Genomic DNA, 15,573 nt, shown 5'->3' with positions numbered 1-15,573 from the left:
TCTGGATAGAAAAGACATTTTAGGACTGAACTCCAAGAGAGTTAAGTATTTAGAGGTTGGGGAAATGTGGAGGAACCGGCAAAGGAGACAGAAGTTAACTGCAAGGAGATGCAGGTTCTGTCTTGACCCCATGGTTGTCTACAGGTACCATTTTTACTTGTGGCATATGAGCTGCCTCTTGACTTCTAAAGGAGAATTGTAGGTTAGCCAAGAAGGCTGTTAAAATCTACACACAGGCTCCCTGTTTACATCTGCCTTCAGAGGCCTTGAGGTGTGCAGAAGGGTGGGTGAGTTCATTTTTTAAAGCAATATTGAATGCTTAACGTGTGCCAGGTTCTATTCTAGGCACTAAGGAATGAAAACAAAGTTTTCCTAATTTGATGGGGCTTACATTCTAGTGGGGACATGAAGCCAAATCTAAAACTGAGGGATTATTCAGTAGACATAAATAGCTGGTAGAACAAAAGTTTCATTGGCGCAGTTTCCACAGCATGAAGTCAGAAATCCTGCAGTAGAAAATTGGCAGACGTCTAGGCATGGGGTCTTTTAGATAATCTTGTGCCCCATGTAGCTAAAACAATTCAAATATTAGTATTAATCTGATTCTACCCCTTATGCAGAGTCAGGAAACTAAGTGTATGATTAGTGTCAACTCCCATTTTTCAGAAATGTTACCTTTTTCACAAAGCCAGAAAATCTAAAAAATATTAATTATCCTTTTACAATTATTTTTCCTATTTTCTTTCACAAGTATCAAATATTACAGTTCAGCTAAACTCTTAAATGATTTGCCCAACCATAGAGTTAACTTTCACTTTTGAAACAGTTTCTGCTTTTTCTTTTTATACATTTCACAGCATTCAACTTTAGGTTAAGAGTACAAGGTTTGAATATTTTGGATATATATTCCCCCATTTTCATATCCCACATCTCAAATCTAATCACATCTACCCGAGAATAAGAATGTTGCCTTGCTTTTTTTTTTTTTAAATGCAAGTACTATCCATTGTTTCTGAATCCAGTGTTGAGTGTAAGATGAGTATAAGTAAAGATGAAAGTAATATAACTTTTAAGTTAAGGAATAGTAATCCTGGTAACTACTACTGCTTGAAGACCTATCTTCAAGATAGGTGTAGAGCATGGGTCTTTGCTTATCTCACTTTTAAATTTCTGATCTTTCAGAAAATAAATACTCTCAGGCTTATGAAATGGCTGGATATCTATTTCCTGAATTAAAATATGAAGCTGTTTTCTAAGACAGTAGTGTCCAAAGTACAGTTTGCACACTTCAGGGGATATGTGAAACTGTCTATTGAGGTGTGGGAACAAATATTAAAGCTTTTTTTACCTTATCCTTTTTTATGTTATAATAGTTATGCCTGCATTTAATTTATAAGTGAATTGATATTCTTATATTTTCAGCATATTCTCAGATCTTTCACTGTTTTAGGGATATGTGATCAAAAAAGTTTGGAGATTTTATTTTAAAAAATCTTTAGCTTTGAGAGATCATTTAACCAGGCATGAAGTATTGTCCATTTCATTGTTTATTTCAGTACCATGTATAGTATCTGAATTGTTTTGTTGAATAGAAAAACTCTAGCAAAACTAATATGACTAATGATATGAAATATTAGGCTGGCATGATTAATAACTTTTACAGTATTACTGAGCAATAAGAATGTGTAAATAGTTTTGTTTCTGAGTATGCATATGTGCATATTATCTAGTCCAGCTCATAATTATACATTAAGCTTCTATAAAATTAAATATGGCACTAGAAGTAATGGGACATGGAAGAAAATGGAATTGCAGTTGGTAAAATGTGGGGCATGAATTTCTGCTCTTACTGATTTATTAACTATGAGAACTCTATAAGCCTCAGTTTCTTAATTTTTAAAACTTATTATAGTAATGTTTATCTTCCATAGTTGTATAAAGATCAGATGTTTATTCAGGGTGCATAGCTTAGAGCGTGGCACATAGGAGCTGATGAAAATTAAGCTTATTTTCAATGCAACCCAAGGTAATACACTCAGTTAATATCTTATGAAAAGAAACTCTTCATAACCAAAAGCTTGCTCTATCTTCTTACCTACACCCTTGTTACAAATGTATGCCTTTCTGAGATAACAATGAGCTGCCAATTTTCTTACATGGGTAGAGCAAGCTGGAAGTGAATAGGGCAAGCTTTCATTGGTGGTGGTAGAGGCAAGTACATGAAAGAAGTATTCCTCATTCCCTGGTTGATTACCATCTCTACGTGTGTTATGTCTCTATTATCTAACAACTGTAATGACAACATAATATTTTTAAATTGCTGAAAATATTCCACCTTTGGAGTATGTGCTTAGGGGTAGCATATGCTTCTTCCTGTGGTTTCTAGCTACGTTTCTGAAGAGTGTGCTTTTAGCAGAGCTACTGTAAATATTTGAAACTGATGGGTTGTTTAGTATCTGGATAGTGTTTCAGGTAAATCCTAACCTGTGCATATTCATTGTAGGCACATTCCAACTATTCAAAACAAATAAATATATACTAAAGGTTTACCTGTGTAAGTCCAAAAGTAACTAATTGAATAGATCTGAATAGAATTTAAAACCTGCTTAAGACAAGATGTTAATTTTGCTTCAGGAAAGGATGTTTCCTATGTTGGCAGATTTGTAACAAGGGGTGGTGAGTACACATTATAACGCTCTTATTTCCTGGTTTAAGCAGACATATTGCTAACAATGATCTTTGCAAAGTGGCAAGAGCTAATAAAAACAGTAATCTTTTGGGATAGAAAATATCTTACAGTTTCCGATAACTTTTGCAAATATTTTTCCACCAGCATCCATCGGTTTTGGAGTTTGACTAAGCAGACTGTATATTTATTCTTTGGGGAAAAATAATATTTTAGCTACTGGTGTCTAGGTGTATGTATTTTGTAGCTTTTCCAGGAAGTTAAACAAATTCAAAAATGGAGAAATTAACAATAAATTATAAAACCAAGTAATCAGTATATTTTGTTCATACTAATTATTGCTAATACAAAATAATGGTGCAGCTTGTTAACTTGTTATTCTTTGAGTCTAACCTAATAGCCTCAGCCATTTTTGTCTACACAGAGCTCAGCTCACTAACATATGAGAAATAAAGACTATCATAATGCTGTAACCACATAACAACTGCACAGTAGACCGAATGTTTGTGTTCCCCTCATTCAGTGTTGAAATCCTAACCCCCAATGTGATAGTATTAGGAGGTGCGGCCTTTGGGAGATAAAATAGGTCATGAAGGTAGAGCCTTCATGAGCGGGATTGTAAAAGGACCCCAGAGAGCTCTCTCACCCTCTTTCTACCATGTGATGATACAACCAGAAGTTAGAAGTCTGCGGCCCAGAAGAGCACCCTTATCAGAACCAACTTTGCTGACACATCGGTCTCAGACTTCTAGCCTCCAGAACTGTGATAAATCAATTTCTGTTGTTTCTATAGTACTTTACTGTAGCAGTCCCAATGACTAAGACAGTCGTTTCAAAAGCCATCAAGAACGGCTGGTTATTGCTGCTAATCTAGCAGACATACTCAGATCAACAGTAGTTAAAATTCTGATTCCAAGGAACTCCTATCACAAAATGTCCTGCCACGTTCTTTGAAAGTGTTTTCTTCAATGTTTTTAAGGGTTGAAGTGACCATAGCATCTTACGTCTCAACTTTGAGGAGTTTTTTGGAATTCTCTTGGTAAAATTTAGCAGAAATGAGAACTAGCAGTGTCAGAGTCTGCTTGTTAACAGACCCATGGTCTTCTGGAGTACATTTAATTCAATGTTGAGTTAGGAAATCCAGCTTTTCAAAATAGCTATCAAAATTTTAACCAAGTTGCATGTTCAAGGTGGTGGTATTGCAGCATTGTTTGTAATAACAATTTTTTTTTTAAGTCAAACCTAGAGACATCTGAAGTTTTTAATCAATGGTCTGGTAAAATGATACATGCATACATTGACATATCATGCAGTTTAAAGACTAAAGTAGATGTATATGTGCTGGTGTGAAAAATGCAAGGTGCTGAACAGTGTGCACACATTATGTTGTCTTTTGTGTCATGTGTGATATATTTAAAAAATAATATTTTATCCCATTTCTTAAATCTCATTAACATTTCTTTCCGTACAATAGCATTTCTCCTTCACAGTAGGGAATTAGAAGAAAAGTTAATTAATTTTGCTGCAAACTTAAACAGTTAAATGATGATTATTTTGATTATGAAAATGGTGATGATAGGAACACTTATATAGTGCTTACTATGCACCAGGTGCTATTCTATTATGTGTTTTAAGCATTTAATCTTCGTAACTCTGTGAAAGGGGTACTGTCATCCCTATGTTTTAGATAAGGAAGCTGAAGCACAGAGAATGTTTATTAATCTCACATAAAATCACACAGCTAGCTAGTGTGTGTCAAAGCATACCCTTCCAGAGTGATTACAGTGCTCTTAAACTACTATACAGCCTCTCAGTTTTGACATTAATGGAAATCTAGATATTTTATGTCGTTTTGCTTTCTTGTAGACATAAGTTTGTTTGTGTCTGTACATGTTATGTAATATCAGGATGGTCTTATTTTTCTTCCTCAAATCAGTCTCTATGTCCACTTAATTAAGTTTCTTAATCTTAACTCATTCGTTTGGAGAGTAATTTTATGCCCCAAGGGATATTTGACAATATCTCAAGATATCATTGATTGCCACAATGGGGCTGAGGTGTGTAGATGTGTGGGTGTGGGTGTGTGTTGGTGAGGAGCTGCCTCTGGCATCTGGTGGACAGAGGCTAGGGATGCTGTGAAACATCTTAAAAATGCATAGGACAACTTCCTATAGCAGGATTATCCAGCCTGGAATGTCAGTAGTTCCAAAATTGAGAGACCCTGATTTACTGGGCAAAGGAAAAGTTCATAATATCTGAATTCCTTTCCTGAAAAAGACAAAATATATTACTTTGTTTTAAGCTAGTAGCGTGGAGAAAAGTGTGAGCTTTATTTTTATTGTTTTCCACACTGATACTCACTTTTTCCTTCTGGCGTTGTATAATCTGCAAGTGCTGGAGTTGTCAAGGGAGGGAAATTCATGGGACATCCACCCACACTTTGAAATGTAAACTTGTTGTTGTATTAGAGTCTCTATCTTGGTCAGGTATTTTTTAAATCAACCCAGTAGAGCCATAGACAGTTGGTTTTGGATAAACATAGATATTGACCCTTCTGGTGTTAAAGCTTGAAACTTGTATTTATTTGAGTTTCTTCCTCAGGAAAGGACCTTCAGGCCTCTCAAAAAAGGTATCCAAGAACTGAAAATTACCAGATCACTTCACCAGATGCCTCCTTGTGCCTCCCTAGTTATTGCTTTTTTGCAAATTATTACATTTCTTCCCTGCTATATAAAACCCTAGTTTTAGTCAGTCAGGGAGATAGATTTGAGATTGAGCTTCATCTCCCCAGCTATAGCACCCAATTAAAGCCTTCTTCCTAGGCAAAACTTGTTGTTTCAGTGATTAGCTTTCCGGGCGGCCAGCAGTAGGACCTAGACTGAACCCTTGGTATTTTGGTAACATTTTAGTCAAGATGAACATTTGAGTGGATTTTTATAAAAATGTGCCTATATACAGTTTAGGAAAGTTACAGTAACACAAGTTAAATGTTTAAGTGGATTATTTAAAAAATTATACATAAGAGCTGTGCCTGCTTTGACGTGAATAAACAGCTTTAAAAATGGAAACAAAATACCTTTACAACTAAAAAAATTGTTAAAATTTCAGTAAGAGGGAAAGTAGGAGCTGAGAGTTCAGGTAGAAGGAACAGTAAGAAAGCCATGTTACTGTTTATTAAGATATGGATGGCATTACCTTATTTTTCAACCAGTAAAACACAGCCTACAGATAAGATCATCTTGGTTAGCGGATAAAAGTGTGCTGTAAATTGACATTGAACTTTAGCTTGCCCTCAGATCAACCAACAAGGACCTAAATAGATTCCTGAAGAAGAGCAGTCTCTTAATCCCAGGAAGTCAGAGTAAATTTTGTTTACTGCTGACAGGGAAAAGTCTATTGAAATGAATACACTAGGGGAAACTAGATTCAAGATTTACCTTTTTTTCCCCCGTCATGTTAACCCTGACTTAAAAGGTTTTCTCCAGCCTCTTCTAGAATGGTAAAAACCTTTGGATTATTTTAGCAGCTCAGTGGTGACATTTCAGGCTGGCTACTTCCTTTTGGTTGCTAGGCACTTCGCCTTTCTCGCAACAGAGGCTGTAAAGTGCTACTGCTGTTGCTGTTGCCAGTAGTGTTTGCCACACATACCTGTTTAGCTCCTGGTGAAATGATGACATTGATGATTCTTTCTCCTGGAAAACCTTTCATCACAGAGATTCATCTCAGGTTGTATTTTGAGCAAGCTGAAAAAGCCTGCTTAACTGTTAATTTGGGATCCAAATATCTTTTTGATTTGTTGATTAATTTTCCACCCATTTCTTTTTCAAGCTGAACACTGAACAGGTTTGCCTCTGTGTTGTCACCAGAGGATTTTCCTCCCTTCTTTTCATCCTTGCTGTGATCTATGCAAATAGCTACTGGCCACAGAAGAGCTTAGCAGAGGGGGAGGTCTCCAAGTCTGAGCTTTGATAAATTCTGGAAATGAGGGGATTGTTTTGTCTGGAAAAGGCGTACATTTGTATTCTCTAGCTATGAAATAATGCCTTAACTATTGTTACTTTTTATTAAAATAACAGGGAGATTTATAGAAACCATAAAAGTAGTTTGATCACAGTCCTAAAATCCTCACAGTTATGTCTTTTTCTATACAGCTTTATTAAAGAGATGAAGCAGATCTGATCTAGTGTGAATGACAAGGTTTATCCAAGCTCTCTGCTTCGTTATTAGTTGTAGTTTGTATCTTTCTTCAGTATTTGAACAGACAATACAAATTAAAATACGACTTTGCTTACTGAATTTTTGAAAAAAACTATGAAATAACAATTATCTAGGAGAACTGTATTCATTCTGTGTAGGTGAGTTGTAATATAGCAATGAAGTGTATTTGTTGGGGATGAGCAAGGAATTAAGAGATACTAGAAGAAAGCTCTTTTAAATGAAATTTAGAAGGAAATCTCTCTCTGTGTATATATGTGTAATTTTGTGTTTTAAGATATCAGTAGCAAATTGTTGCAGAATTATTCTTGTCTCTTAAGACTTTCTGTGTTACTTAGAGTTGGTGTGAGTCAAATGTAGAATATTGGTATGTGGTATCATAATTAGGAATACTTGTTTTACAGATGATCTCCACAGGACTTATTTTAGCCCTTATACCAGGCTGAGTTGCCCCTTCCCTTATCTAAGCTTACTGAAAAGATACACAGACCTCAGGGTTTATTAGATGGGTTCAGGTTCTGCAGTTACTTCTTCCTGTCTGTGGTAAATTGCTTTTTTTTTTTTTTTGGTGGGGGAAGGGGCAGGATATCATTAAAATAGTGTTTATTTGAGTAAACACAATCTGAATTCTTAATAGGTGATTTATAGTTGACCTTGTGGAATATATTTTATTGATATGGGAATTACCCTATGCTGAATTACCTTTTAGTAATGGGCCTAGCTAGAAAGGCTGTACCAATCTAAATTATGGAATTGTATTAAATGTGCTGTTACAGAAATGGCTACCCAATTACTGAGATAAATAAGCAGGTCAGAGACAACAAATGAGAAACTTCATACAGTCTTGTGCTTGGCAGCAAGGCAGCCTACGTCCGTTTTATTTATGCAATTGCTGCCACTTTCTTTTCTATTTCTTCTATTTCTCTTTTTGCCCCAGAGCATATAACAATAGTTTTACATATGATTTAACACTTTCTGGGCTTAGGGTAGGATCAAAAAAGGAAGCCAGCCTAGCACAAAGCACTGTAGTCTAGAGGCTTGAACTTTCAGTAAGAAGATTAAATGGGACTAGTTTTAGAAGAGTTGTTCTTGGAATAAATAGCTATGTAAATAAATATATATGCTTATGATACTCTAGTCTCTTTGTTTTCATTTGTGTTGCCTCAGTGTTATTTTTCTTTCAGGAAATATCCACAACATCCACTGATGTTGGAACACGAGATTGTGCAAGTGTTCTGTACATCCTGTGTCTCCTGTTTTATGGAGATGTAGAATCATGACTTGGGGAAAAAGTAGCTACATGTTATTTGTAGACTAAAAGAAAACAAAACAGCGCTGTCAAGATTGTGTTAAGCAGTAACTCATATTTACCTCTATGGAAAATAAATTAGTATAAATCTTTTGGGAAGCCTTTGAACAATGAAATGTTTGTGTCTTTTGATCTATTAATTTTACTTTTGAGAATGTATTATAAAGAAATAATAAATATGGGAAAAGCTTTATGGATAATGGAGTTTATCATGGAACTATTTATAATAGAAAAAATGGGAAATTAAATGACCAACTATAAGAAAATGGCCAAGGAAATCCCAATCAACCAGCTATTGTATAGCCATTAAGAATGTTTACTAGGAGAATAAAACAACATGAAAGATTATTTTGATATAACATTCAGTGGTGAAAAGGGTGGGGTGGAACATCTTTTATTTAATATGATTACAAATTGGTAAAATATACCTATGCTTGGTAAAAAATAAGCATATTAAAGGATGGGTAGTGATTGTGTTTGGGTGGCAAAACTATGATTCATTTTCTTTTATAGCAGTTTCAGATTTTTTTCAAATGATCGTGTTCTGTTTTCATAGTGTGCAGAAAAAGTGTCACTTTCCTACCTTCATAAAAGTATTATTTTCCTTACAGCATTAAAGGGCAGTATTTAAAGTCAGTTTGCAAGCAGTGGAATAAGATTTTTGTGAAGAAACCTTGTGCAGCATGGATTCTCTACCAGACGAATTTTTTGTGAGGTAAGGCAACAGTCCCCAACCTTTTTGGCACCAGGGACTGGTTTTGTGGAAAACAGTTTTTCCACGGATGGTAGGGATGTGGGGAATGGTTTTGGGATGAAACTGTTCCACTTCAGATCATCAGGCATTAGATTCTCATAAGGAGTAGGCAACTTAGATCCTTCACATGGGCAGTTCACAATCGAGTTTGCATTCCTTTGAGAATCTAATGCTGCTGCTGATCTGACAGAAGATGGAGCTCAGGTGGTAATGCTTACCCACTGCTTCCTCCTTGCTGTGCAGCCCAGTTCTTAACAGACCATGTACCTGTACTTGTCTGTGGCCTAGGGGCTGGGGACCCCAGAGGTAAAGGATAGGTTGACAAAAACCAGCTGCATTTGTTGTATTCCAAAAGACATAATGTTTGTTTTTTCCACGTAACCTTGGGAAGCTAGTATGAATGGGAAACCCTTTTGCTTCAAGACATTTCAGCAAGTTTGGTTAGTGGGTGATGCAGACTGGGTGAAATCTAATTTTACAGAAGTTCACTGGGGATTACATTCTCACTGAAGAGCTAAGAATTGAAAAATATGCCATACCTTACTGTTCAGTCATTCTCATGAAAATGTTGTATCATTTAACAAGTGCTTACATAGACTTACTATGTCAGCATTGTTTTTAATGCTTTTACGTTATGTTTTACTCATAAACCTCATAACAACTCTATGAAGTGAGTGCTTTTATTATCCCCATTTTCTAAAGAGTAATTTAAGCGTGATGCAGAAGACCCTACTGAATGATTCAGTGGGCCAAGGCCATAATGACATTCTCTTTTCTCCAAGCAGGGTAAGTTCAGCCCACCTCTACCTCATATAATACTAAACAGGGTTGTATTGGAGATCTCCCTCCAGGCTTGAACTATCTCGTATAATAAGCAGTGTGACCTATTAATTTATTTTACAAAAGCATTTACTGATTCCTTTGTGCTTAGGGAATAAAGACCAAGACAATATTTGTGTACCTAGAGATAGCTTATAATATAGTGGCAAGATATATAAAAAGTAATTATATCTTTAGGCAAATTATGTAACTATTAGAGATTCTGTGGCTGTCTATAGGAAGAAAAAATAATCATTGACTGGTGATTGAGTTTCCACAAAGTAACATTTGAACTGATCTTTAAAAAATGAGAAGTGTTGTGATGGGTTTACAAGCAAGGGAAGACAAAAGGTCATTTGGCTGAGGTGAGGAAATAGCAACAAAAAGTACTTAAGAAAAATTCTTGGGGTGTATTTTGACTATGTTGCTAGAGATTTTGGCTTTATTTGTACAGAGGAGGAGGTGAGGGTAAGTTGGAGTTACACATCAAAATTTGTAATGGAGCCCATAGAGAATATAGCAGCCCACATGACACTTTTGATTTAGAAGACATGAAGTAGGTTTTGGGCATCTGGATGCCCAAACATCCAGCTTCACAGTTGATTTTAATATGCGTCTGGGATTGAGAAGTATTGGGTTAAGGAGGGAATGATCATGAAATGGAGTTTGCTGGTAGAGTATACACTTTAGAACATTTTATACTCTTTCTCAAACCTTGAAAGACTTCAGAATACTGCTGCAGTATATTTCATTCCTTGATAACACAAAGATATAACTTGTGTTTTGCTTCATTTTTTGTAGGGCAAGTGGGACTTGGAAGTGGAGGAAAAGACAGTTAATAGGTTTCTTTTTACCATGGCACCTTAAAGAGCACTGAGAATCATATTGTGAAATGTTTGCATGTGTGTATCTCCTTTTGTAGAAACTTTTCACTAGAAGTTTGAAAACGGATAATACCATTTTATATATCCATCCCAGTTTACCCCAACAAAATCAATTAGCATATAGTAGATGATAAATGGTTGTCTGTCAAATGAATACATAAATGTAAAGTCAAATAAGAGAATATAAAGTACAGTTCTGAATAAATCAGTCAATATAAATTTCTCAGTGTTCTCTCTGCTGGTGTTCAGAATTAACATAGAATAAATCATATATGACCCTATATTATATGGTTCCTTTATTATGGTTCCTATACAATGGTTCTGTATGCAGGCAAAAGCAATACTACAAATAAAATTTTCAGTTCGGTATATAATACTGCAGTATGTTCACATTTTGAGCTAAGGTTAAAAGCAAAACCTGTCAAGTGATCCCTTATTACCCAAATAGTTAATAGTTTCTAAATACGATGTTTTTCCTCAGTTAAAAATATTTTGGAAAACTGGACAATTGTAAGTTTAGTAACCCCAAACAAAAAATAAAATGATCTATTTAAGATAGATCTCTCCCTAACCTGTAATATCTTCATAAACACACAAAACATCAACCTTTTTAAGACCTTTTTTTCCTTTACCTTGAAACAGTGCTATAAGGTTTTTTCCCCATTATTTTGGTCTACTGCATATCTATTAAGGATGCAGTGTTTTTCATAATAGGCTTGTTGTTTTCTCTACCACCATCCAGTAAGGGCATGGCCAATTTGTCTTCTTTAACTTGAGTCTCTAAAGAGATATGGCACCTACCACCATTACCAGTCTTTGATGCACTTTGGTTACACTTTCAGACAATAATTCAATTGTTAAGATTCTTTACTACTACAATTTGTGTTCTTTGTGAGAAGATGCTCTTAATATACCTATTTTCATTTAAAATAGGCATCCTGCTGTGGAGGATCAGAGGAAGGAAGAAACTGAGAATAAGCAAGAAAAATCATCTGGTCAACTGGTAAGAGAAAGTTTAATTTTCATTAACTTTTAGTTAATTGATAATAACTGATTATATATGCAAATGCAGTGATACATCTAGTCACTTTAATTACGTGTTAAAATTTTTTGAGTGAGTCAACTTTCCTACCTTCATAAGTAAAATGGTCACAGTTAAATCTTGCTTTGATGATTGATACTTATCTCAAGGTTGTCATTCTAAATACCATTCCATACCATAACTAAAAGTTAATTAAAAAATTGAATGGAATCACCCAGAAATAGCCCAACAATCAATTTTAAGAAATCCCTCATTTGTTTTTTGAAGGGAAAATGAAAGCAAAACAAAACCTATACACATATAAAGAAAACACACATACACATATACAGAATTTCATTTGGTAAGAAGTTTGAGTCATTTCTGAAGTTAAGTTTATTCTTTATTTTTATTTTGTTTATGGTTAGAACTTCTAGGTCTAAATGAAAGAGAGTAATTCTGAATTATACATAAAAGGCTTTTATTACCAGTGATATGCTTTTATGGTAGTTAAAACTAGTTGTGTGAACATCATATGTTCATATATTTTATGAAAGACTGATGAAGAGATATTTGTTTGTTAGGTTCTCGTTAGTATAATTTTACCTTCCACATAGTTTTGTATAATGATTGATGTCCACTTGTTAATAAGTGTATTAGTCTGTTCTCATACTGCTATAAAGAACTACCTGAGACTAGGTAATTTATGAAGAAAAGAGGTTTAATTGAATCACAGTTTCTTAGGCTGGACAGGAGGTGGCATGGCTGGGTAGTCCTCGAGAAACTTACAGTCATGGGAGAAGGCAAAGGGGAAGCAAGCATGCCTTCACATGGCGGCAAGAGAGAAAGAGACCAAAGGGGAAGGTGCCACACACTATTAAACAACCAGATCTTGTGGGAACTCTATCATGCGACAGCACCAGGGAGATGATGCTAAACTATTAGAAACCACTCCAATGATCCAGTCACCTCCTACCAGGTCCCTCCTTACTACTAAGAATTACAATTCAACATGAGACTTGGGTAGGAACATGTTTGTAGGAAAGTTTGCAGAGGTTATCCTGTAACTTAGGAGGGGAAAATATATAAACATAAAATAACCATGGTATTCACCTGCATGAGGTTATCACTGTAAAAAATGCTGCAGGGGAAGTACGCTATATGCACATGTATGTAGGGTTGTACAGTTGAGCAAAGGCAAGAATCAGGGGACTAGATCCAGAAAAGACGTTTCTAGGTACAGAATCAGGAATACAAAAAGCAAGGAAGGTGGACACTTTGACCTGAATTTTGTTTAGATATTTAATCAATTTTGCCAAAATGGATTAAGCATCAAATATTTTGACAACTAACTTAAATTAAAAATATGGACCACGCATGGTGGCTCATGCCTGTAATCCCAGCACTTTGGGAGGCTAATGTGGGCAGATTTACTGCTTAAGCTCAAGAGTTTGAGACCAGCCTTTACAATATGGCAAAACATTGTCTCTGCTAAAGATACCAAAATTAGCTGGGTATGGTGGTGCGTGCCTGTATTTCCAGCTACTTGAGGGGCTAAGGTGGGAGGATCACTTGTGCTTGGGAGGTCAAGGCTGCAGTGAGCTGTGTTCATACCACTGCACTCCAGCCTAGGTGACAAAGCAAGACCCTGTAGGCATGACACTTACAATATTTCCTGTTGAAAAATTTTTATTCATACTATAATCTTACCTGTGTATAAATTTGTTAATTAGTATCAGATGATTCTACAGGTACTTGTGACTAGAATTGACCTTTAGTTGGAATTATATGCACGACTGATATTGGTCATTCTTTATAAGGGGTTTTTCTAGTTACTTGGTAGAATTTTTTTTAACTTCTTGAAAAATTTCAAACTTGTAGAAAGGTTGCAAGAATGATAAAATGAATAGTAGTACAATGGACATCCTTCATAGAGAGTTAGTAAACTGTCAACGTTTTTCTACATACATAATCTTAAGAAATGCTATGAAATCTAAAGTATATTTATTGAATATAGATGGGGATGGAGGAATCTTAATTTAGCACTCAAACCCATTTTTTACAACAGTAACCTCATACAGGTGAATACCGAATACCATGGTTATTTTACGTTTATATATTTTCCCCTTTAAGTTACTGGATAATCTCTGCAAACTCTTTTCCTTGTGGCAATTAACTAGGGAAAAGAAGGGCAAAACGCCATCATTGAGATTAGGCAGATAGTCCTGCAGTGGACTTCATTGGTTTCTAGTTACTTTCCTGTGTGGCTCCCGGTCTGTTAGAGAACTGAAAGTGAGTTAGCCCATACAAGGGCATTTTCAGCATCTCAAGCTCTATGGGGCGTCGGCAATAAGAAGTTCTTATTTTCGGAGATCAACAGCAATATGATTTCTATTCCTAGAATTTCCACAGAGTGTAAAAACTCTGATTTCTTGTTAAGGTTTGAAGGAAGGCCATCATCCATCTGTTCTAGGCCATTTATCCATCTCTGTTGTCCACTAGTTCTTCACAACTAATGTTAATAGATATTCCAACAGGACTTGATAGTGTAGTTATCAATTAATAATTACTAGTGCCTTATTCTGTAAGAATAAATTCCTGAAGATTATTGCTATTTATACAGCTCTGACTAAATTGAGATGTTGAGTCATTCTACTTTACTACTTTGTTTACAGTTTAAACTGTTACAACTATTCGTTTTCAAATTGCTGTGTGTTTAATAGCTGAAGTATCAGTCATATAATGTAAAAAGCACATTTAGATATATTTTCATGTTACAGAGAATAATATATATAATATTTTAAGTTCCTAGAGAACAGAGAACATATATTATTCTTCCTTAGATTTTTTTTGTAGTTTTGTCATAGAAGCTAGGAGAACAAGGGAAAATGAGCTTTGTTCCTTTTTTAATACTTTGGCTGATTTTAGAATTAAAGTGAATGAGAATATGCATAATTGTGTAAATTTTAATCAATAATGTCTTCTAGGACAAACAGGAAAAGGACATAGCTACTGATCTTGTTCCTGTTAACTTACTATTAGAAGTGAAGAAGTTATTAAATGCAGTTAATACTCTACCAAAAGGTGTGGTTCCTCACATTAAGAAGTTCTTACAAGAAGATTTTTCCTTCCAAACTATGCAGGTAACATCTTAAGTTGTTATTTGGGACAGAAGTGCAGCTGTCTGTATATGAATTTTTTAATTGAAATTATTTTTAAACCACAGTGTAGCCAAGATCTTGAAAAAAATCTCCATCTTACTTCTTGTAAAGGACTTTGTTGTCAGCCTTGACTATAGACTTTTAAAAAATTGAACAAATAGAGTCATTTGGTGCTAGCCTTTTAAGAATAATGGTAGGAATGTGGGTTGGTAGCTTGGAAGCTGTTGACTACAAGGTCTAGTGTTTATTCCAGTCCCACTATTAACCTGTAACATGCCACTCTGGGACAGAGGACTGCTTTTGGTCTCCTAACTCATAAAATGTTAACACATTGGGCCAGACACAGTGGCTCACGTCTCTAATCCCAGCACTTTGGGAGACCGAGGTGGGTGGATCACTGAGGTCAGGAATTTGAGACCAGCCTGGCCAACATGGTGAAACTTGCTCTCTACTAAAAATGCAAAAATCAGCCGGGCATGGTGGCACATGCCTGTGGTCTCAGCTACTTGGGAGGCTGAAGCAGGAAAATCGCTTGAACTCAGGAAGTGGAGGTACAGTGAGCCGAGATCATGCCACTGTACTCCTGCCTGGGAGACAGAGCAAGACTGTCTCAAAAAAAAAAAAAAAAGTTAACAAATTTGTAAACAATGCATTTTTAAAAAATCATATGGAGAGTTTTGGAGTTACTTGTATAATAAATACTCTGGAAGCTATATTTGTAGATTTC

General features: G+C 35.5%; 1 protein-coding gene across 7 annotated transcripts in view; it reads left to right on the top strand.

Annotated features, from left to right (window-relative positions):
- The window catches only part of DZIP3 (DAZ interacting zinc finger protein 3), a 97,760-nt gene that overhangs the window by 6,944 nt on the left and 75,243 nt on the right, over positions 1-15,573 (top strand). For all 7 annotated transcript variants that reach the window (XR_004437122.1, XM_033211360.1, XM_033211359.1 and 4 more), the window contains exons 2-4: positions 8,822-8,925; positions 11,601-11,670; positions 14,673-14,828. Coding sequence is in view for 6 of the 7 variants with exons in the window: in XM_033211360.1 (XP_033067251.1) it covers positions 8,894-8,925; positions 11,601-11,670; positions 14,673-14,828 (258 nt within the window). In the remaining variant the exon portion in view is untranslated. The remainder of the gene's footprint in view (positions 1-8,821; positions 8,926-11,600; positions 11,671-14,672; positions 14,829-15,573) is intronic.

This window comes from Trachypithecus francoisi, unplaced genomic scaffold, assembly GCF_009764315.1.
Source record: "Trachypithecus francoisi isolate TF-2019V2 unplaced genomic scaffold, Tfra_2.0 Lachesis_group0, whole genome shotgun sequence".
Taxonomy (NCBI): Eukaryota; Metazoa; Chordata; class Mammalia; order Primates; family Cercopithecidae; genus Trachypithecus; species Trachypithecus francoisi.
This window is presented reverse-complemented; position numbering and strand designations above follow the sequence as displayed.